This window comes from Echinococcus granulosus (assembly GCF_000524195.1).
Source record: "Echinococcus granulosus chromosome Unknown EG_S00006, whole genome shotgun sequence".
In the NCBI taxonomy this organism is placed as follows: Eukaryota; Metazoa; Platyhelminthes; class Cestoda; order Cyclophyllidea; family Taeniidae; genus Echinococcus; species Echinococcus granulosus.
In genome coordinates this window covers 805,806-826,906 of record NW_020170386.1, presented here as the reverse complement: position 1 = coordinate 826,906, position 21,101 = coordinate 805,806, and the positions used below count along the sequence as shown (strand labels likewise).

Sequence of the window (21,101 nt, the reverse complement as noted above, 5' to 3'; positions counted from 1 at the left end):
CGCAGAAATCCTGTTGACAATGTTTAATTGTGTGATTTGTTTGCAAAGGCCTTTTCCCCCAAAGATCAAATAAATTAGCCTTCAAAACAGCGCGCACAAGCAGATTCAATAAGAATTGGCAGACGTATGGTGCAAGGTCGCAAGTTCGTCGTGCATTCACTAAGTCCGACTCACAATGTTATTTTACTGCTATTAAGTTTTCGAAAATGACACAATTGCGTAGAGGCATCGGTAGTCACGTGTTGGCAACATAAAATATTCGGGAATATAACTGTTTGACGGCTTGTGAGCTAAAAGGCACTGTGATTGCATCAACAGAACCACTCCATGGTATGATAACAATGTAAAATATGCATATGACTATGTAGTAGAAGTACACAGATCACACATATATGATTCACAAGGGCTTTTGCCTACGAAGTAGTTTAGTAAGGGCAGTAACACCAAGAATAGAGATAAAATTTACCGGGAGATCAGCAGAGGGAATACCGCTTTTGCGCTCCTCCTCGGATTGATGCAAATAGAGCTGCTTGATTTGGTTGTTCACTTGCTCGTTGAAGACATCCTCCCAGAAACTCATTTCCGACCAGATCCTGTGACGCTGTATGTGATGCGTCATGTTGGCAAAATAACGCATCCCGCCGAGTTGCTGCAATAGGGACGGCAGACAGAGTAAATTACCCTCACTCATTATGGGGTAAAATAGTACAGCTTCACCCCACAATTTGGCCCAATGTGGCATGAGGTTAGAGATCCGGTGGGTCCAGTAATTGACTACAGCAGTTTCTGTGAGTCCATACGAGGAAATCGACCATGCTTCATAATGACCAGACCATAGAAAAGTACTTCGAAGGCAAAATTTCGCGCGATTAACAAGGTTACTTAGCAAATAAACGGGTGCTAGCGCCAATAAAATGCGTGCGTGTACATCAACAACAACCTCCAACGATATTGAGTCAAAAATGGCACTATGAAAGGCGTGTCTAACATCTAGATTCATTGAATCGATTAAATGCAAATTATGGAAATATGGAAATAAAATTATGAAGGGAAGAGTCATGCTCTTAAGTCAAAGTATGACCCCATCAATACTGCCAGACCGATAACGGACATCTACTGCTTCATGTGCCATTCAGCAATTAGAGCTCATGAACATCGAAATTCCACAGGTAGTCGGCTAATGACTTGGCTTGCTTGCCAGTAAAATAGCAGAGGGTTCAACTCTTATTAGCCTAAAGTTAGCTTGCATATATGTTTTAAAAAGCAAAACCAGTGCCTACAGTACTGATTCTGGTAGTAAGTTCCAAAACAGGAGGAGCTATAACGGTGTTGTAGGACATCCCCTCGTAGCGCAAGGCCTCATCAAGGAGTCCCACGATGACATCAAACTGCTCCCAGTTGAGTGAGGCTCGACGCTCGAACTCCACAGTCACGGCTTCGGGAAAGGTGGAGTTGAGACTTTCAGAAGAGGCCATGGGTGGAATGATTCTCTTGCACAGCTCATCCACAAAGAGGCGTCGAAAGGGCTGTGACTTCAAGTTCTGTCGAATAGTGTTACGACGCTGAAAAGGCATGCAACAGGCTTTATTATTTGCAAACACAACTTGTAAGTGATGCTTGAGATCTTCAAAGAAAACCATATTGCTGATTGCATAAAATAATTCCAAATGCAGTCGGGACTTACGACATCTGCACTTATGAGGAATGCATAAAGACATCAAAGGTCGAAGATATTTGAACGCTGAGACATTAATTGTTAAAAAAATGTGAGAAAAGATCGACTCAAGGATGTAACGTATCAGTGAGCACAAAAGGGATGATTCGGAAACAAATAGTTATTTTTAACATCTAAACAAAGGGTCATAGTCAATGAAAGATAAAATAAAGAATATGAAGAGCAACATATACCACGATAATATTGTATAATTTGTTATCCAAATCGGTGTACTACGAAAACGCACATAACTGCAGTCGAAACATAGACACTGATCTACAGAGCACGGATGGCACTCTAAAGTGGTAATGAGGAACTATTAAATCAGGGATGATGAAGGAGGTCATGAAATAAGGAGACACCTTGAGAGCCTCGGTGATGTGCAAATCGAAGATGTCAGCGACAAATTCACGGATAACACGGCATTTGTCCGAGGGCAGCTCTGATTTGAACGCGTTACGGTCCAACTGCTCACCTTTGGGCACAATGCGAGGCTTTTCCTCCACCTCCATGGTCAGTGGCACTCTGGATAAAGCGCAAACACAACTTGAAAGAATGCCAAGATAAAGCAGACAACTTGCTTGTAAATATCTTAATGAAACGCACGAGGAGGCGAAAAGGTTCTAAAAACAAATTTTCATGCAAATGAGAAGTCAAGGAATAAGGCGGTGTTGTGCGTCAAAATTCAATTAATATCACAGCTTCAGCAGTAAAATCTATTCTTTTTTATTACAGTGGAGAGTTGCTAAAATACAGCCAATATATTTTTACTGACACAAAGATTGTAAAATATTCATGTCCGTTCAAAGGAGGATTAAAAGTATTGGTTATTGATAAGTTTACTTTATTTACTGAATTGTTAGAAAAGTAAAAGAATTCTGCAAGCATAGCAGATAAAACAACAACCTCGATTATGTGTTTATTGACTGCCAAACTGGTTTACATGATTGCCATGCTTTTTATACCATACCAAAAATGGTAAATGACAAAAGTGTTAGATAGACAAACTACCTCGCGCAAGTTTTAACTAATAAGTACATCATAGCCCAATTAGTTGCTATACAAACGAAAGAAATACTGTCTGGTAGAATCTAATTGTACGAATTCAACAATTTCAATGATAGGTAAAATGCAAGCTATGGCATTAAAGTTTATTCCAGAAGACAAGACCTATCTGTGGAAGTATTTGGTAAGATATTCGTTTTTGGAAATGGAACTCACGATTGGCTACGCAGCTCCTGAGCCACCTGTACAAACTCGTCTACTTTTTGGGCGTTAAGTCGAGGGAAGGGGCGGTGGTGAAGACGATTGTGCGCTTCTACTGCCTCTGCCTGAATTACGTCAACAATTTGATGGCCCTCGTCGTGCTCCTATGTATAAGGGAAATGCACAATGTAGTCAACTTCAATGAACAAATCCGAAAAACATGTAAGGTTATTCGAATAGCCCACCACATACATGCAAATGCATCCACACACACTGAAGCAGACTGGTTTGACTTGATGGAGTGTACGCAGGGTAAATGGAATACGGTTCATAAGGAGATAGTTTATTGGTGCTCACCGTTTGAAACTACTCCGACTCCACTGCTAACAGTTAAAATGGTATTACCAATTCAACATAGTTAAAACCCATCAGATAACACAAGCGGTCAGTGATTATAGTTTAAGCACCATAAACAGATACACGTTACATATTTCCTTATTCAAATCCAAACTGCACAACCACAAGTGTTCACAGGAATTAAAAATTGTAACAGCATAAAATTGTTGAATTCAACCACTATGTAATTAAATACTACTAGCATGAAAATGAAAAAGCCCTAAAATAGTAATTATTTAAACGATATAAACATAATTGAGGCCACAGGGGAGATGTGAGTGTACTAGTAGTGTTTTCTGAAACCGACTCTCATCACGCGCAAAAAAGAGCTTTCACATCGCAATAGAGGAACCAAAGCATTCCCGACAGAGAAATTCTTCACCGTCAGACGAACAGGATGTGAGGGAAAAGTGGGAAAAGCATTACACCACATTTAATAAGCACTTAAGCATACAGCCGTCCATCTGCAAGTGTCACCGCATGTCTGTGCTCGAAAAAGGCAAAAAGAGCTTCAGCTAGATAAATCCGTGGCAAATGCTGGTTACTATTCATTCTAGATCATATATCCAAAAACGCAGAGGTATGGGTAGCGGTGACCAGGACACACCTAGACAATTTATAATGCAATACCTTGGACCAGGCAAGTGGAGCCATGTATGAAAATTGAAACATAACAATGTAAAAGGAAACTTATGGTCACCATCAATCAACGAATAGATTTGAGGCAAAAGAATGCATTTCAGTAGTTATGTTTAATAGGTAAGCAAATAATAATAAGTGGAAACACTAGATTAAACAATGATACCAAATCAAATTCATGTTTTGTTTGTGTGTACACTAATCGCTTCAAATTCCAATCCTTAGAACACCCACTGTCGACTATTAGGGCCTCAGAAGAAAATAGACTACCACAACCCAGATGTACTATTGTTCTAACATGGCTTCAACACTCACTTTACTGAAAGCGCCTATTCAAATGCTATTCAAAAAATCAAAACAATTATTCGCATATCAAGAATGTCATACAACAGTTTCATTTTTTAAAAGTTAATCAATCTATTTGTGACACCATTTAGTACAAGTAGTTATTGTAAACACAAGTCACGCATGTGCAATGCTAGGCTCATGCAAGAAAAATTGGGGGTATCACACATGTACGTGACGCTGGTAGAGAACATACTAAAAAAGCTGGGAGGGTAGAACGTACATTTTCCATGAATTTTTGAGCGATACGATCAAGAGAGAGGGTGAAATCGGTGAGGAAGGCTTCGTAATCCATGTCGGGGAAGGAAACGTCGGCAACGAATTGAGGCACGAGAGGTTGCGCCTTGGTGCGCGCCACATCATACGCCTCGTCAAAGAGGTCGCACACCCGAAATGGTGGACCACGCTCCAGCACAAACCGGTGGAAGCGCATGCTAGAGAGAAGACGGTCGAAAAAGTCGTCCGGCTCGTGCACGCCTCGCAACACCAGAAACAGCGACTGCAGACAACATATGCACAAATGCTTAAGTTCCCAGCTCAATTTCACTTTGATAAACTTCTTACTATTCACAATAACCTAGAGAAATCGCAGTGGATCCACAACTACGTGGGCGATCCGTCGCACTTAAAACAAAATAATGGTAATGAAGTACTAATATGTACAAAATACAACGAAATTTAACGTTATTTGTGAAAAATATATCATAAATGACTGAACGAACCCATGTTAGCAAATTAAGTAGAAAATAGATTTGTTTTGTTCGTAACTAGTTACTGTAGATATGATAAAAACCAACTTTTACCCCTACTTAGGGTGTGTAAAGCATATAGAAGCAATGACTGGATTATTTGCGAGGGCAAATGTGCTCGAAGAGGATGGGAAGATTATGATGTGCTCACCCGGTTGAAGTGGATGACGGGCTGTGGATGAATGCGAGTGATGGTGAGGCAGGAGCGATAACCAACGAAGATGGATGCGAATAGATGTAGGAATACGGCACGCAGTTTCTTGTCGATCTGCTCGGGAGTCAGTTGGGGTACAGTCTCCGGTGGAGGAGGGTAGACGTTGTCAGAGATCAATAGGTCGGGACTCAATATCTAGACGTATGACGCCACCACTAATAAAACCCTCTAGTTCGACAAGGTTTTAAAAATCTACAGGCCTATAGGCTAAACAGATTGGGTACAAACAAAGCGAAATGGGCGGCTCAATAGTTAAAAAGAGGAATGTAATTAGGGAACTCCTTACATGGAAGAGGCTTTGTATTGCCTCGGTGAGGAAGGGTTGAGGAATCTGGGGAAGAGGGATATTCTCTGGGCAAATAACACGTCCGACATCGAGATCTGCTATGAATACATCCGGCTGTGGGAAAGACAATAACTGCACAATGACGTACCTGTTAAAACCCAACCAGAAGTAAGCTGTGTGTAACAAGGCGAACAGGGAACTAGAGCTGAATGAATCCTGATACGAACAGTTTGGTTCAATACATAAGACTGTTGTTAGATTTCGCCACAATAATAATCAAATATCAAAAAATCTACATCACAATTTAACGCCATAATCCGAAATCGGGGACTTATTCATCCTTAAAACAATCGATGAAAAAAAGAGTTGAGTGGTTTTAAAAATATTAATTTAACTGACTAAAAAGCCCTCCGTCTAGTACAGGGCGTGCTGCAGTAAAGATCCTGCATTTAAGCTAATTCTAATCTACCCTTAGCGCCTAAACACGGCATTTACCCCTACAACACAACATTAAGGACGTACGTATACGAATCACTTACAATATCGGGAAGAAGATGACGGTAGGACGCGTGGATGCCGTAAAGGAAGGGCGTTGGAGCACTCAGATAATCCAGCAGGCCTCTCGGTAGAATGGGAACATAAGTGTTGCTGTGATAAAATAACGTTGGTTCAAAGTATGCCAGTAATAATGACCCCCTGGTAATGGGGAGAGGAATGAAAAAAGCATTCCTGCTAAACACCTTTTAATCGTTTTTGCATTACCAAGGGAGATTTTACGTCCTCCACAGATACTTAGTTAAAACCGCCATTCAGTTTACTTAAAAAATGCCGTCAACGAAAATAAAAAACGCCGAATTAAAACTAAAAACATGAATATTATCGCATATAAATGAATTGCAACGTTTGTCAATGCTGTTCAAGATTTTTTTGATGGGATTAGGGAAAGATTTCAGAAGTGATACCCGGAATGCGCTTCGTTGTGATGCAAAAAGTAGGACGTTGTTCGGTTTTTACTTCCCTGGCAGTCAAGGGTCTTATCCTGTGAGGCAATAGTAAGAGTGGTGACGTTGCACACGGCATCCTGTGCACATATGCCAGCAGGAGGCCGGGAGCAACCAGTTACTCGTCAGCAGGGGACAAACAACCCAAGACTGGGGCGTGTTGTTGTATTAAACAACACGTGTCTAAATAACAAGCAAGCTGTTGGCCCTCATACGCGTGATGGAAGTGCTAGAATGCAAACTCACCCGTATTTTAGTGGGTAGATAATCGATGTGAGAGCGTGACAGGCCTCGGTAAGACGGACCAAGCTTTGGGAGCAGACCAACAACTTTTGGTCACTTAGCATCGCCGTGAACATCAGCAACACATTATCAATGCCTAGAAAAAAGAAGTAATCATCAGCACTGCATCTCACAGCCGTGATCTCTTCGGAGTTGGATAAATTTTGTAGGTAGGAGAAATACTGAACGTTGAATTTGAACAATGCTTTGAAGCAAAAACTACAAAGCATTGCCGGTCAGGAAATAATAACCACGCTTCATTGCATTTTGGAGAATACTCGTTCCTATTTTGGTAAACCTGGTATCCTCATAATAAGTCACTAGTGCGAAGCGAAAACCACGATGACAGTAGGTTACCTTAAACTGTGAAAGACAACTGGGTAAAATACTCTCCGTGGGTTCACATCAAGGCCAGGAGAAATAGATGTGGAGAACGGCTCAGCAAAAGAACGAAAGGAACGAAAACCCTGTCATGACATTTAACCACTACGGATTAGGTGCATGTCGAGATGAATGGAAATGCTTGGCTTCGCCACAAATTTTGCCGATGATACACACAAGCTCGGCTCAAGCAAGATGTTTTTGCCTCAGAAGAAAACTATTTCCAATGATCTATTTAAATACTAAAACTATATTCCTATTTTACCGAAGATACGGTCACCCAAATCGAAAAGACCACCTTCGTAAAGACCTCAAGAGTTTGTCAGTGAAAAAATTAAGTCATTACCAGTGCACGTAAACACGAATGTGTGTGTGTGTGTGTGTGATTGACAGAAAGCAATGCTATCACAAGTCTAAAAATTAAGGGGGCCCCAACGCGTAAAAAACCACCTACCACCAAAGTTGGCAACTATGAGTCGAAGGAAGCCACAAGCCGATGTAACAAGATAGGAGAAATGCGTGCTACAGTACAAAAGTAATCGACAGGATCTGATCTCCAGATAATGCCGTAAAGATGGGATGGATGAAATTTGAATAGCTGTTGCGACCGACGCCAAGTGGCACGATTCACGAGAAACAGTGAGTCAGGCGGATGTGGAAAGTTCGTGTGACAAGAGGATGCATCCGTTGAAGAGATGCTGTCCGTGCCACTATGGACTACGTGCCTCTTGGATGCATCGCTAGCAGACAGCCCTTAGTAAATCCGAATCGACTGAATAAATGAATCAGGCTTACGGGATTGGTGATTGTACAGTAGCTACATTCGGCAAGACCGTTCGACCAATGGCAAAAAAATCCGTTAATGCAATTTAATTATTACGTCATGGCGTGTATGTGGAGTACCTGGACGACTGTGTGCGCGAACCCACACACGGAACGCGTGAACACGAGAATCCAGATAATTTAAGATAAGGATAATAAAGATGTGCCAAAAAGTTCACAAGTCCCGCGAGGCAGTTGTGATCGTGCGGATGTTTATATGTAAACTGAATTTCCCGATTGCAGCAGCGCGTGGGACATCAACTTTGACAAAAGGGCAGAGCTAGTATTCAAAAGGCATGACTCTAGCACTCTAGCCATTGAGTGGAGTAGTGAGTCAGCTGCATATTCAATTTATTGACAGCAAAATATACTTGTCAAATTTCGTCTATTCAGCAAACCAGCTGGTATTATCAATAATGGCAAGTAAACAAAAGACGGATCCATGTAATTTCTCACACACCATAAAAGTAATAAAATGAAAACTAATAAAAAGTGAGGTAACTGTTAAAAATAATCGGCTTTAGCTAGTAGTCCTGACCGTTCGTATATGGCTACCTTCCCATTAGACGGGATACTAGGGTAACTACGAAAACCGAGCAATAGAGAGGGAGAAATACCCTCACTTGAGACACGAGCACATAGAGAAGGGCTAAACATGACCTATCAGTCAAAAAACACGTTTTGTGACGGTTTTCCGAGCCGAAAATCAACGTAAGAGCAGGGCAAGCAATGAAAGCAATCCCAATAGCACTGCTCAAATTTTTAAAATAAAATTACAACTTATTGAAGGGACAAAGAGGAATGCATGGTGCCAATGTAGAAGAGAACATCTAGAAGGTAAAACTAGCATTACTTCCAAAAAATAACAGTCAGTGCAACAAGTTCGCCCTTCGCAAAGTTTTATACAGTAAATTGGCATTAGACCTCGGTATTGTACCCCAATATTTTACTCCTGCAAGGAAAACTACAAAGTATCCTAGTTGAATGCAGATCTGAAGCGTTGTAGATATGCCTAACGGTCTTACCTAAGTATTTGAAAAGATTGGCCACGGAAGAACGTGTGACGGGTATCGTCTGACACTTGGCAGGTTGTACAGTTTGCCGGTCGTTGGCACCCACTGTGAAAGTCTTTCGAGGGCCCCCTGAACATTAATTAATATATTTAGGTTTTCTAATGCTGCAGGGTGCAAAAGCTAGAAAAAACTGGATACTTAAACAAATCCCCCGCATTGAGAAGTGGTGCAATTAAGTCCCGTTCCCCCAAGCTAGGTTAGATTTGCAAAATGTGAGTTCTCATCATGCTTCCCACAACTAGCGAGATCTTGAAATTTTCCAATAGCACGCACACATGATAAATTAACCATTTGACGGCAAAGGTTTCCGTAAAATTAGCACAGCAAAAAAATACCAAATAATGGAAGAGCACTACAGAATTAAGCTTGGATTTTCAACACCTATCTTAAAATACGCTCTAAATCTTGACGACCGCATTCGCTGAATCACCTAGACAAGAAATCCTCTCAAAACTTCAAGACACTCAAAGTGACTGTCACCAGGATGCTACATTGTCCAACTAGAAATCCACCGTGTAAATACAATGGAAGAGGCTGTACAATGTAAATTAAAGGACGTTCTACACGTGTCATGGTTGGCTGCATTGACACACTAGAACAGTTCCACTTGTAATGCCTCTGTAAACAGATCCACACAAAACGGGAACCTTAAAATAGGGCTATTAGACGTTTAAGGCGAGATTCACAGATAAAGGTGAGATGAGTTTCCAATGTGGTGTGTCAGTTAAAAAATAAGTTCAGAAGACTCGAAAAAGGAAGTATTCAAACACGATCTACCTAAAACTTTCCGGTCCCGCGATTATTTCAACTTTGCAAAAATTGACGCTCAACACCAAGTTGTAGTAAGCCAACCTTCCCCTATTTAGGTGACATAATAAGCGCAAAGCGTATCAAGAGATTAAAAACATTTTTGCTACGAGGCCATGTTTAGCATTGCAGTATGCGCGCCCATAAATGACAATTGTCTTCCATGATCGTTCATTAGACTTAACAAAACGAAGTCGCAAAAACTGGAAACGATGTGTACACAAAACCATTCGTAAAATATTGCATTGGCACAGTTCCAACAAGCAGGATTTGCTGTTTACTAGGCTAACAAGGCAAAAATCACCATGAAGCTGCTCCTAGTGGTTGACATCGCTAAAAACTACATGATAAAAAAATGTGCAGAATCATTAAATGAACGGAAGCTAGTATCGGAGGAAGATACGTCGCATTAAATTCTGATTGTGATAAAAGCTAATGAAAAAAAAATAAAACATACTGGGAATACTTACACACAGTTTCACCGATTACATTAAAAAATCGTTGGAAAAGTAGTAATAATCTAAAGCTAGACCAACCACGTAAGATAATATATACAGAACACTTAACTACTCACCGATAGGTGGTATTTCAATGCCCCCAACAATGTTTCCGATGATTTCCTCCAGGTTAAACTCCTTCGGGCTGTCCATGAATGTAGTGTAGAGTATGCTTAAGCAATTCTGGAAAAAAAATTATTTGTTTTTACGAGCAGCTTAATACATCTTACGTGCCGAATGTAGCATATTAAAGGACACAAGCCGAAGTTCCAACAATAAGAATTACAACTAATCATATAGTGTAGCGACGTGCCTGAAGCACTTTAAAATGCTGATGACGGGCAAGAAGAACGATGCATTTCGGAGCGAAGAGTTCGGTGGGTCGGATGAGGTTAGGATCCACCGACGCCCCATTGAAGTTGCCAGACACCACAGCCAGACTCTCGCAACTATTTAGATGGCTCAGACTTCCAGTGGAAGAAGTAGCTGCGACGGTCTGGTGGTGGTGCGCATCCGTAGCGTTAGTACTACGATTACCATGGGAAAGATGTTGGATAATATGTTGTTGTTGACCTGAGACAGCTTCGTAGAACGTAAGACAGGCGGCATAGTAGCGGCTACCATCTATCCCCGTTAGATATGCAACGAAGAAGGTAGGTGCCTGACGGTTTGTCGTTAGTCGCCATCCACACGGCTGACAAAACTGGGAAATTTGAGAGCTTTTGAGAAACTACAGGTGTGTCATATTTAATAAAAAGTTATTCTTGCACTTTTATTTCATCCACCAAATGCTGCCTGTGAGGACTAGTAAAGGTGTATGTTTGCAGACATTTCTTCTGAAGAGCGATTGCAATACAGGGGATCTGTTCAAAAGCTACAATAAATCTAAGCACCATAGCTGCTGAAAAAAAGCTTGCAAACTACATCCAAATTATAAGATATATGAACGAAGTCCAGCCACGTACCGATTCTACATGAAATTCATATGGATAATTACTCCATTCTTTCGTTGGAAATCGCTGTAACACGCGACCTTGACTCTCAAATTCAACTACAAGTGGAAGTAAATTATGCGAATTGAAGAAAAAATACATAAGAAATACAACTGGCCAACAACTTTTGACGTCACAAATGCGTAAAGTTAACCGATGAAAGGAATAGGGAATGAGTTAAACACCGAACGTTTACCAAATTATACCAAATAAAAAGCGCACAAGGAGGATACCAACCACAATCCAATATTAGTCAGACTATAAAATTTATACATAATAAGCTGAAGAGAATAACAGGCAAGTAAACCATTAGCAAAATAACGTAGAAGGAAAAGCGACCTAATTTAGTAGCATCAGAAAACCACCCAGCAAATAGGGGGTTGACCTTTTGCAAAGCTCGTTTATTAAATGACGTCAAATAAGGCGCAGCACAATGAAACTTACTCGATTTGTCGAAATCATATCCAACGATCACGACATAATCCGCAAGACGGATCATACCCCCTCAAAAGTGGCGCAGCTAATTCAAGTAAAGTTAAAATAATAAACGTTAAAATTAATGCCCTTGAATAAAATTTTAAAGAATTTTCCATTACTTTACAAGACTTTGCCTCTATTTGTACAGTTTGCGCATTAATTGGACCTTCTGACTGCCTCATATGTAGCTAATGGATAAAAATATATTCAATATTAAATGATCCCGATTAATTAGTGTGTTAGTGGGAAAATAATATTAATTTTTTCAATTGATGTTAAACGCTGCATTGTGAAAATCGCCACTTGTCTAAAAATAAGCCTTCTGTGTTTGAATTTGGATTACCCATTAATGGATGGTCGATTACTAGCTCAATTCATTGAGTGGGTATCTATGCAATTAAGGAAATGCAAAAACCTTTGCAACGAAAATTCAAAAGCTCGTCAAACTTATTTTTCTTTAAGGCCTTTTAAATTTGGTGAATCTGAAGGAAACAATTTGACAATACCATTAAAAACGAAGGGCAATGGATGGACAATGAGTTTGCAAATGGGTAGCTTCTTGTTAATACACTGCACAAAAGCAAATAAGACTCCAATTACAGTGTGTGCATTTGGACATAGGAATTTGTACCGCTAAAGTACATTAATAAATGCTAGTGTAGCGTCCCGGGACTCCCTGAAGACGAAAGAAGACAAAATACTTGGGCAGAATATGTATTCATTGCAGAGAAGGTGTCTGGGCTATTGGCATGGCCTACAAGGCTAGCCCACCCAGCGAAGTACAAGGGGACTAATTCAAAGTACAGAAGTGGTGCCTCACCAATGTCGAGAGATAAACCACTTTTGGCACTCGCGTTTTACCGGCCTATTAAATATAGCTAGGTAAGTCACTAAGACATAGGAGATCTGTATTTACACGTTCCTTTTTAATGTTTTCGTAAAAAATATCTCTATAATATGATCATTTCTTCCCCTTCTTACTTCTGTGAGATTATACGAGTGACTGCTGTTTTATAAAAAGACAAAGAATTTGTCTCCTTCTTGAGGAAGGACAGGCCCTCACTCATATGAGCCATCACATCATTAGGCTAAATACCAATTTGCTGTATTATCTTGGTTCATTATATTGTATTTAGCAGATCTTAGCGTCTTCCCTGAAGTTTTTTTGAGATACTTGTAGGGACCCGAGACTTCTCTAAAGACGACTGAAGTCATGCCGCAAAGGCAGAATATTAATTATTAAGAAATAAAATGAGTTGAGGTTACCGGCATGGCTGGGGGCCAGGCTGATTGATCGAGGTGCAATGACGGAGCTCCCAAGTAATCAGTCACCAAAACCGGGACCCATACATACAACCGGGATGTATGCTACTATGGAGTAATTTTTATTATTGACGTAAAGAAGACCTGAAATCGTTGTAAGGCTTATTTTTAAAAGCGCCTTTTAAAAGAGGAATCAAACAGTCAACTCACACCTCGTGATAGGAGTGTAGTCATAATCCTCTGCAGCAGAGTAGAGCTCAGCCACTAGATCTCCTTAAACATGTATCTATTCTCGTTAAGTATAAGTGATAAACGCGTCTCATTCAAATTGACCTCTCCGTTGGAGAGGATATGAAGGGCAGAGAGGAAGGGATAAATGCTGGACGTACTACTTTATGGGCATGACTGAAAGACTAGATAGTTAAGTGGAATAATAATCTACAAATACTGCCTGAAGTGTGATTATCCACTATTTTGTTTAACTACATAGACCCTTGGGCCTGCACTAATTGTACATTTGACTCACGACTTGACTTCTCGTCCACCTTAGTAGCTTCTTGCCCTTCTGCGCGTTAGTGATGCGCCTTATTTGCAGTAGTTGGTTTTGTTACGACTTAAAGGAAGACTCGAAGCTCCGCAGAATTCTACCCAGTTATTGCATTCTGATGAAAATAATTCAGGCCTTTTTTCACCCACAATATAACACTAGGACTAAGATATTCTATTTTCTTCCATCTCTATTAGAACACGTGCCCATAATTGCGGTCTTCTAACATATTACCAATACTTCCAGATCCAAAGTGTAAAATATGATCAATAACTGTTGTTATTGGTTTGTAGTAAAAACAGCACATTATGTGTTATTTCTGATGTATCTACGAAAGGTTTTTTTGGCTTTTTACATTAATACTAATTCCAACCACATTATTATCCTCAGTGACACTGTACAAACCTTTAATTTGCAGCTAAATAAAATATACCTAAGCCTTTTAATAGTTGAATCTGCATATCCGTATGCTTTGTCACTAAAAAATAATACGTAAAATCGACATTCGTTGAATCTACTTTGTTTAAGTCTCCCACCCACCCAAGTCCGCTCACTTTGGTCCTCCGTCGGACGCGCGTTTTTTGTGTTGTTGCTCATGGGTCGTGTTTACGGGCACGGAAAGGGTATCTCACAAAGTACTTTGCCATACAGGCGCTCCGTTCCATCCTGGCAAAAGCTAACCGCCGAAGAAGTGAAGGAGCAAATTTACAAACTCGCACGGAAGGGTCTGACTCCGTCCCAGATCGGTATGTATTCTCTCCTCATCATATTCTCGACCTTAGGTGTAATTCTTCGTGATAGTCATGGCGTCGCCCAAGTGCGTTGGCTGGCTGGTAGCAAGATCGTCCGTATACTAAGGACTGCAGGTCTTGCTCCTGCCATTCCAGATGACTTGTACCACCTGATCAAGAAGGCTGTTGCCATCCGGAAACATTTGGATAGAAATCGCAAAGACAAGGATGGGAAATATAGGCTTATTTTGACGGAAAGCCGTATTCATCGCATCGTCCGTTACTACAAGCGGAAACGCGTCCTTCCCCCTAATTGGAAATATGATAGCTCCACGGCTTCAGCCCTTGTCGCATAAGCTGTTGCGAATAAAAGAAATTGTGGTGTTCCTGCATGATTTGGAATTGGTTTCTCACTTTGCAACTCAAACATTTTGTGTCTTTGCTGGGCAGATGCGATAGCCTTCCGACTCCGTTCGCGGTTTCTGCCACATCAAGCTCCAGCCATTTTAGATTCGTGTACTGCACTTTTCGGTTGGTCTTTCAGTGTTCGAGAGGTTTCACAGTTGTGTGTGCGGGGTCGTAAGCACACTCATCCTCTCCTACATTACCGTGTACTGTTGGGGTGAGATGTTCTCTTACCGGAGTAAGTCGGTGTGCGATAAGAAGCTGTTGAAGAGCCTGAAGAACTTTAATGCATCTTTGAGGCAAACTAGGAATCGTGGGGGTGGGTCTCGCTAAGAAATGAGATGTGGTGGCGGCTGCTTGCATGCTGCGCTTTCGATTCGTGCTCTTACTTTTGAACGCTAAATCCCATGCTGATCAGGCTCTACCCCTTTCTCCGCCTCTTGCCCGCCAGCAGGTCTGGTCTGTCAATAAGTGGCTACTTTTCGCCTGAGGTAGTTGTCAAAATTTACCTGCTTTTTCGCGTCAGTTGGGAGTCCAAGTGGTTTATTTCAGGCAAGAAAAAGTGATAAACGATCTCGACCGTCGCCCAGGTGAGGATAGTGATAGTCTAGGTGAGCCGGTGCCGGAGGGCCAGATGTTAGTGCGTCTCGAGCCGTGGTGAAAGTGGGCGTCGTCCTAGTTGTCGCTGCTCCCAGGTTTGGAGTGGGTCATGTTCCACTTATGTCTCGAAAGCTGAGTTAGTGGAATACAATTCCGCTGTGCATCTACGGGTGATGGGTGACGAAGTCTCCCACTGTTTAATTGTCGATGGGGATGGTTTCAAGTGTGTCTTTGGGATAGCTGGTTTGTGACGCGGGACGGCATGTTAGGTCGATTAGTGCCTGGGCACCAAACCCAACCAGCTGGTTTCTGAATCGTTCGTGCCAAATTTTCCACTCCATGCTGTCTTACTAATTTCTCGTCTTAAAAACAGAGATATTTTTATAAAGAAGCACTCTCCTCGCCTTTAATCTGGCAAAGCGTATCTTTCCACATAAGTAATGGCGACGGTTTTGCAATTGAAAAGTACTTTATTAAATAAATATGGTGCACCGATGATGAGATCGTAGATGTAACATAAAATGAAGGTGATGACGGCAGGTAAAAAGAAAGCAGTGATGAAGACAAAGAAACTGGAATCAGTATTTGCTAAAATCACAAAGAAATGTGTTGGGGCTAGGTAATCTAAATTAGTGTTATGCATCGGCGGTTGTAATAATGCCTTGCATAAAGCATCCAAGTAGCACTATTCTTGTATTTGCTGTTAATAAGCTCGGCCATCGTGATTCCCTCTAGATTACGCGGCCTAACGCATTCGTAAACGCCAGTCGGTCAGCTTTTTTGGCGTTCACAATATGCTTTCATCCGTAGCTTTAGTTATCACATGCGCAACAGCACAATCGCACCACCTCTGATACTGTCCAGCCCGGCCAGAGAAAGGACTTGCGTAGCATCAACTACCGAGGAAGTAAATCCACTTTTTGTAAGCATTTGACGTCTTCTTACTTAAATCGATCTTTCTGATGTTAAACTACTTTTTTTCGTTGCAGTGGCACAATTCCGTCTTCGTAGTACTTTACCTATTTATGCTTTCGCATACATCAATCAATGCGAATAGGCACTAATAAATGTAATGATTTGATATTTTACCCATCCTTGAATCTGGCAGATAATTGAGCCCCCGCGGGTTGTACTTCCGCTTCGCAGCATGGCCCTTGGCCCACGCTAGTAACTTCCCAACCCTTCTCTCCGTTAATAATATATGACCTGCCATGCTAGTTTAACTTATTTTGACTCGAGGCGCTACACATGTGCACGTAAGGACCTGCGAAAATTAATTGGAGTGCCTCAAATTTGCTTTTGCTACTACTATCGCTCCCATACGTGAGCATGTAAGTGCTTTACAATGCGTTTTGTGTAAAGTTAACTGTTCTAAGTGTAAACAACGCAAAAAATCATGCGAAATTTAGGCGATCAAGTGATGGGTCTTCAATAAATAAGCCTAGTGACAAATGAAAATGTATTTCAACTGATAGTTAATGTAACCAACGTCCTTTTTGCTATGGTGAGGTGGAGTAAGAACGATTCTATTGATTCTACAATGTTTTGTACAAAGCTAAAGTTTTCACTAGGTTGAAATACAAGATTAATTTTACGTCACGCTCATGACCTTAAAATCTCCTCTTAAAGCCAACCGATCATAAGACAAAAAAGGGAATTGCATGCCAAAAATTGGGTTCACATAATACTGTTCATTCTTCGCAATATATTTCTGTGGATCATAACAGGTTCATTTTCAAGTCTGTAATTGCCTGCACTTGACCTAAACCGATTTTGGCCAATTTCTCAAAATGCGTGTTCCGCCGCTCAGGTCGTTGAATGATTTCCTTTTTTCCTGTTATAGTGTACCAGATAAGGAGTCAGTAAATGAGCGTTTTACATCAAATATGCTATATTATCAGACCAATTATTTTCTGGTAACGGCTGTTCTAATAGGAATAAACCTGTATGTCGCCGCAACAATTTACTAACGTTTCATTTTAGAATTTTGAGTCCTATTAGTGTCTTGGTTGGCTCATGCACTCTGACATTCGCGGTAGCGCTGTGCAATAACCTAGACAGCTGGTGGCCTTTTGCTTCTCGGCCTTCAAACGTAGTAATATATGCTATTGTTTGTACGGCCATCTTACTCTACATGCTGCCGATGATGACCCCTACTATTCTCTGTTTGGCCTCTATTTCACTTGGTACGATACTATTTATTGAATGTCTTTTTGTGTAGTTATTATGCTGCATGCGTTGCTTCGTCAAAGGAATATGATGAATAAGGTAACGCGATTGTTGGACGCCAATGCCCCTGATCGTTACAGATCGCCTATGGGGTTACTTTTGGGGAAGTATGGAGAATAGTCTCACTTGATGTACTTTTCCATCAACCTTGTACCTTATTTTCCCCTGTGAACCTTGTGATACATATGTGTGGGAGCCACACACTTCCGCGCGTGCGGACTTAAGTTGTGCAATTGAGATAAGGTGACTTGTTTCATCAATCTTCGTTGAATCCGAGTTGATCATTTATCGATACAATCAGTACTACTTCACATCTTCAGTTCTCTTTTTCTGAACTCTTTTGGTGTGGCACATATACATATTTCCGCGTCTCGCTACTTCTCATTTCTTTGAGAACCTTCCCTCAGTACTTTTTAGATCAGAACTTTTATTCTTTTTAATCACAAAAATTTGCCATTCTTTACCATATCTACTGGAGCAATTAAGTTAACTTCCCCTATTACCTATCTCAGGTACAAATTTGTGATTTCCAGGGATTGATAGGCGCATATTGATACGTATCAGCGAAATAAGTACCTCTTTGTGGCATTAAGCATAATGACCATACTTATGATAGGGATAGTTGTCCCGAGTCCTCTCTGAAATCGTGATAAGCATAGTGGCATTGGAAATGCATTACTGATGTGTAGGAGACCTATTAGGTTAGCATGTTCGCCGTAATTAGAGGCGTAGTTAAACATTGTATTGAGTTGTGGTGTGCCACTCTGACGTTAAACGTTTACCGGCGTCGAGTGTTTCCACGTAGACTTGGGTCTTGCACTTGCGTTTGTTTGCCTCTATTTTGTGCACTCCTGCTGTGCTTTGGTGTTTGGCTTAATTACACGGACTATTCGGTCTTTGTAGACTGTTGCTTTGATACCTCTTACCACTGATTATTGATAACGGCTTGTCAGTTTGTATGGGGAATTGTGTTTGATTTACGGCCCATTTTTAATGCCTGCGGTTGCTAACTTTGGGGAAATTCCTTGCACATCAATGATGGGCATTGGCGAAGTCGGTTACGTGTTTTAACACAATGTTACTTCTCGATTTCTCCTGTGATTAGATCTAAGCCCCTCCCATATTTTCTTTAGTGAAATATGTTAGTTTCATTCAATTAACCTAATAAGATTTTCCAAGTAGTTTTTCGTTTATATGGGCACCTTAATATGTGACTGCAGTTGTTGTACCTAAAAAGAATTCACGAAGGATACAGTATGGGGCACCGCAGTGACGCGCAATGATGCCGGCGAGTCCTGTGGGACCTATTTTGTGTTAATGACGCTAGTGCCCCTACTTAAATATTAAAAGTAGAACTTTTGTAAACATTTTTTCAGTGGGTTTATCGGGGTCAATTTGTTGTGTAACGAGAACAGAAAAATCTAACGCTGTATCCAGTGAGGTGGTGAAAAATATGGCTCTGAACATACTCTCGATGTGTACACTAGCCAAGTGAAAACCACTGCAGGAAATCTTTGTGTAGTGTTTGTCGTATGTCACGTACCTTTGCGATCACGTTCACTCCTCCTATCTATTTCCTCCGGTTCATCTGCTGCATTTACCCTTGGGGAAGGTAATAAAGGAAGGCCCTTGGAGGGATATGTTTTCGAGTGAGCGTGGCTCCGTCCCCTCAACTCGGCTCGGGTAGTTGTAAGCTCCCTTACCCCTTCCCCCCTTTTGAGGGCCATGCACTCACCTGAGGAGGTGTGATCGATGTCCCAGTGAGCAATTTATGGCCCATCCCGCCAACATTGCGGCCAATTTCACTCAACATGGATTCAGTGATGACTAAGTGATTTTACCAATCAGTCCCACCTCTCTGTCAATATTTATCTTACCGTAAAAAATTACTTCAGATTCAGTAAATGGGAATCCAATGTAGTAAATACAATTAGGCCATTCAGGCCGGTTGACCAATGGTTGATCAGCTTGCATCAGCAGGTTTTGTGCACGGTTCGGTTCCCTTAATGAAAGCGTCAAAGTCGCGTGTCCCAGGCATTGGCACCAACTTTGACTAAGCCGTCCTGTTGAATTTCCAGAGTATTTGCCCTGTATTCACACATATTTTTTTTCCTCCAAGCACTTTAATCGGGCGGAATCCTGCCAGATATGTATGCTTTTTCAATTTATGGCGAAAAAACGGTTACTTTACGTGAATAAAAATATTTACTGCCATTTGAACTTAATTTAAGTGGCTATAAAAATATGGCAATGTTGATTATTAAATATATTATTCACTTGCAATGTCTTCCTCTCCCAAAGATACCCTAAATGCGTTTATGAATCATATTTGGAAAATAATTAATAATTGCGACCAGAATTGCATTTACTTAGCAATCTATTCTATGGAGGGAAAAGCTCATTCAATTGATCTCTTTGATGGACAATACCGACACTCTGGAGTACTTTGGAATAATCTATCTGCTGAGACAAAGGGTGCTTAGTTTAGGTCTAAGCCATTGTGATTAAAAAAGCGGAAGAATACGGAAGGAGCTCTTTTTCTTTAGTGCTTCCATGGCATTACGTAACACGGGAAAGTTTCCTGTTAGAAACTCTTTCTCCTGCATTTGTAAGAGAATCATTGCCGGATTTGGGACTCAAGATTCATAGGACGCATTTCATAGTGTTTTAGTTATGCGCTTGCCCGTACAAACATCGCTGACTGTATCATAACTTTTTGCCTAAATGCCGTAAAATGGGGAAACAACGAAGTCACCTTGCGCAGCAAACGTCGAATGTCAAGTATTCGCCGTTTATTGCTTGACAACTTAAAGAAACTTCAGTAAATAATAGCACATGTACGCAGTATCTTGCGGTTATTTTTCACATCAGAGCAAAGGAAGAATAAATGCGTTCGAAAGCTAACAGTAATCTAGAAAGCCGTTTATATTAATTTTATTAACTTTTGCTTGATCTATATGCTCTTTGCACGGATTTAAGTGAGGTGCGTTCCATAAATCATGCCTGTTACCCTACCATGTTTCTTGTGCTGAGGTCGGACGGATTGTTGATAAACCTCTAAACAACTGCTGATTTCCTATGATCATTATCGCTGGTAGAGTGCAAAACTGATGTAACCGCCTGGAACCCTTTTGTCGATTTCTGTTTCCATATTAACAATGTAATGCAACCGTGGTAAATGTAGTGAGGGTTGACCCACCATTCACTTTGTGGGAAATTCTATGAATCTCCCAAGTCATTTTAGAGGTCAACTTTTTTGAGCTAGAATGCCTTTCATGCTGAGGGTAAAGGTGGAAGCGCTTGAGGCTGATCCACACATTATACCTAATAGTAGTGCCAAAAGAATTGATGGCCTCACTTGCTTAACAAACTGCTGACTGTGCTATTTGAAGGGGGAGTAAAAGTTGCCTGCTGTACCAATTCTAAAAGAGAGGTGATTTGGATT

At 40.9% G+C, this 21,101-nt stretch overlaps 3 protein-coding genes across 3 annotated transcripts in view; 2 read left to right on the top strand and 1 right to left on the bottom strand. All coding sequences in view use genetic code 11, as the record gives it.

Annotated features, from left to right (window-relative positions):
- The window catches only part of EGR_01592 (Myotubularin-related protein), a gene marked incomplete at both ends in the record, with an annotated part of 28,323 nt that extends 16,420 nt beyond the window's left edge, over positions 1–11,903 (bottom strand). Inside the window, 14 exons of the mRNA XM_024490841.1 lie at positions 467–649; positions 1,281–1,562; positions 2,077–2,239; positions 2,936–3,084; positions 4,524–4,799; positions 5,201–5,398; positions 5,550–5,663; positions 6,089–6,197; positions 6,797–6,929; positions 9,061–9,177; positions 10,490–10,595; positions 10,735–11,115; positions 11,378–11,463; positions 11,849–11,903. Coding sequence (XP_024354706.1) covers positions 467–649; positions 1,281–1,562; positions 2,077–2,239; positions 2,936–3,084; positions 4,524–4,799; positions 5,201–5,398; positions 5,550–5,663; positions 6,089–6,197; positions 6,797–6,929; positions 9,061–9,177; positions 10,490–10,595; positions 10,735–11,115; positions 11,378–11,463; positions 11,849–11,903 — 2,352 coding nt within the window. The remainder of the gene's footprint in view (positions 1–466; positions 650–1,280; positions 1,563–2,076; positions 2,240–2,935; positions 3,085–4,523; positions 4,800–5,200; positions 5,399–5,549; positions 5,664–6,088; positions 6,198–6,796; positions 6,930–9,060; positions 9,178–10,489; positions 10,596–10,734; positions 11,116–11,377; positions 11,464–11,848) is intronic.
- A 2,383-nt stretch (positions 11,904–14,286) lies between these two features.
- EGR_01591 (40S ribosomal protein S13) lies at positions 14,287–14,778 on the top strand (the record flags this gene model as incomplete). Its single annotated transcript, XM_024490840.1, has 2 exons — positions 14,287–14,437; positions 14,474–14,778. The coding sequence occupies 2 exons, from the start codon at positions 14,287–14,289 to the stop codon at positions 14,776–14,778; spliced, it is 456 nt and encodes a 151-aa protein (XP_024354705.1).
- A 2,439-nt stretch (positions 14,779–17,217) lies between these two features.
- Positions 17,218–17,776, top strand: EGR_01590 (PRA1 family protein; the record flags this gene model as incomplete). Its single annotated transcript, XM_024490839.1, has 4 exons — positions 17,218–17,237; positions 17,271–17,372; positions 17,411–17,613; positions 17,649–17,776. 4 exons carry the CDS (start codon positions 17,218–17,220, stop codon positions 17,774–17,776), a joined length of 453 nt encoding a protein of 150 aa, XP_024354704.1.
- Positions 17,777–21,101: the final 3,325 nt, after the last annotated feature.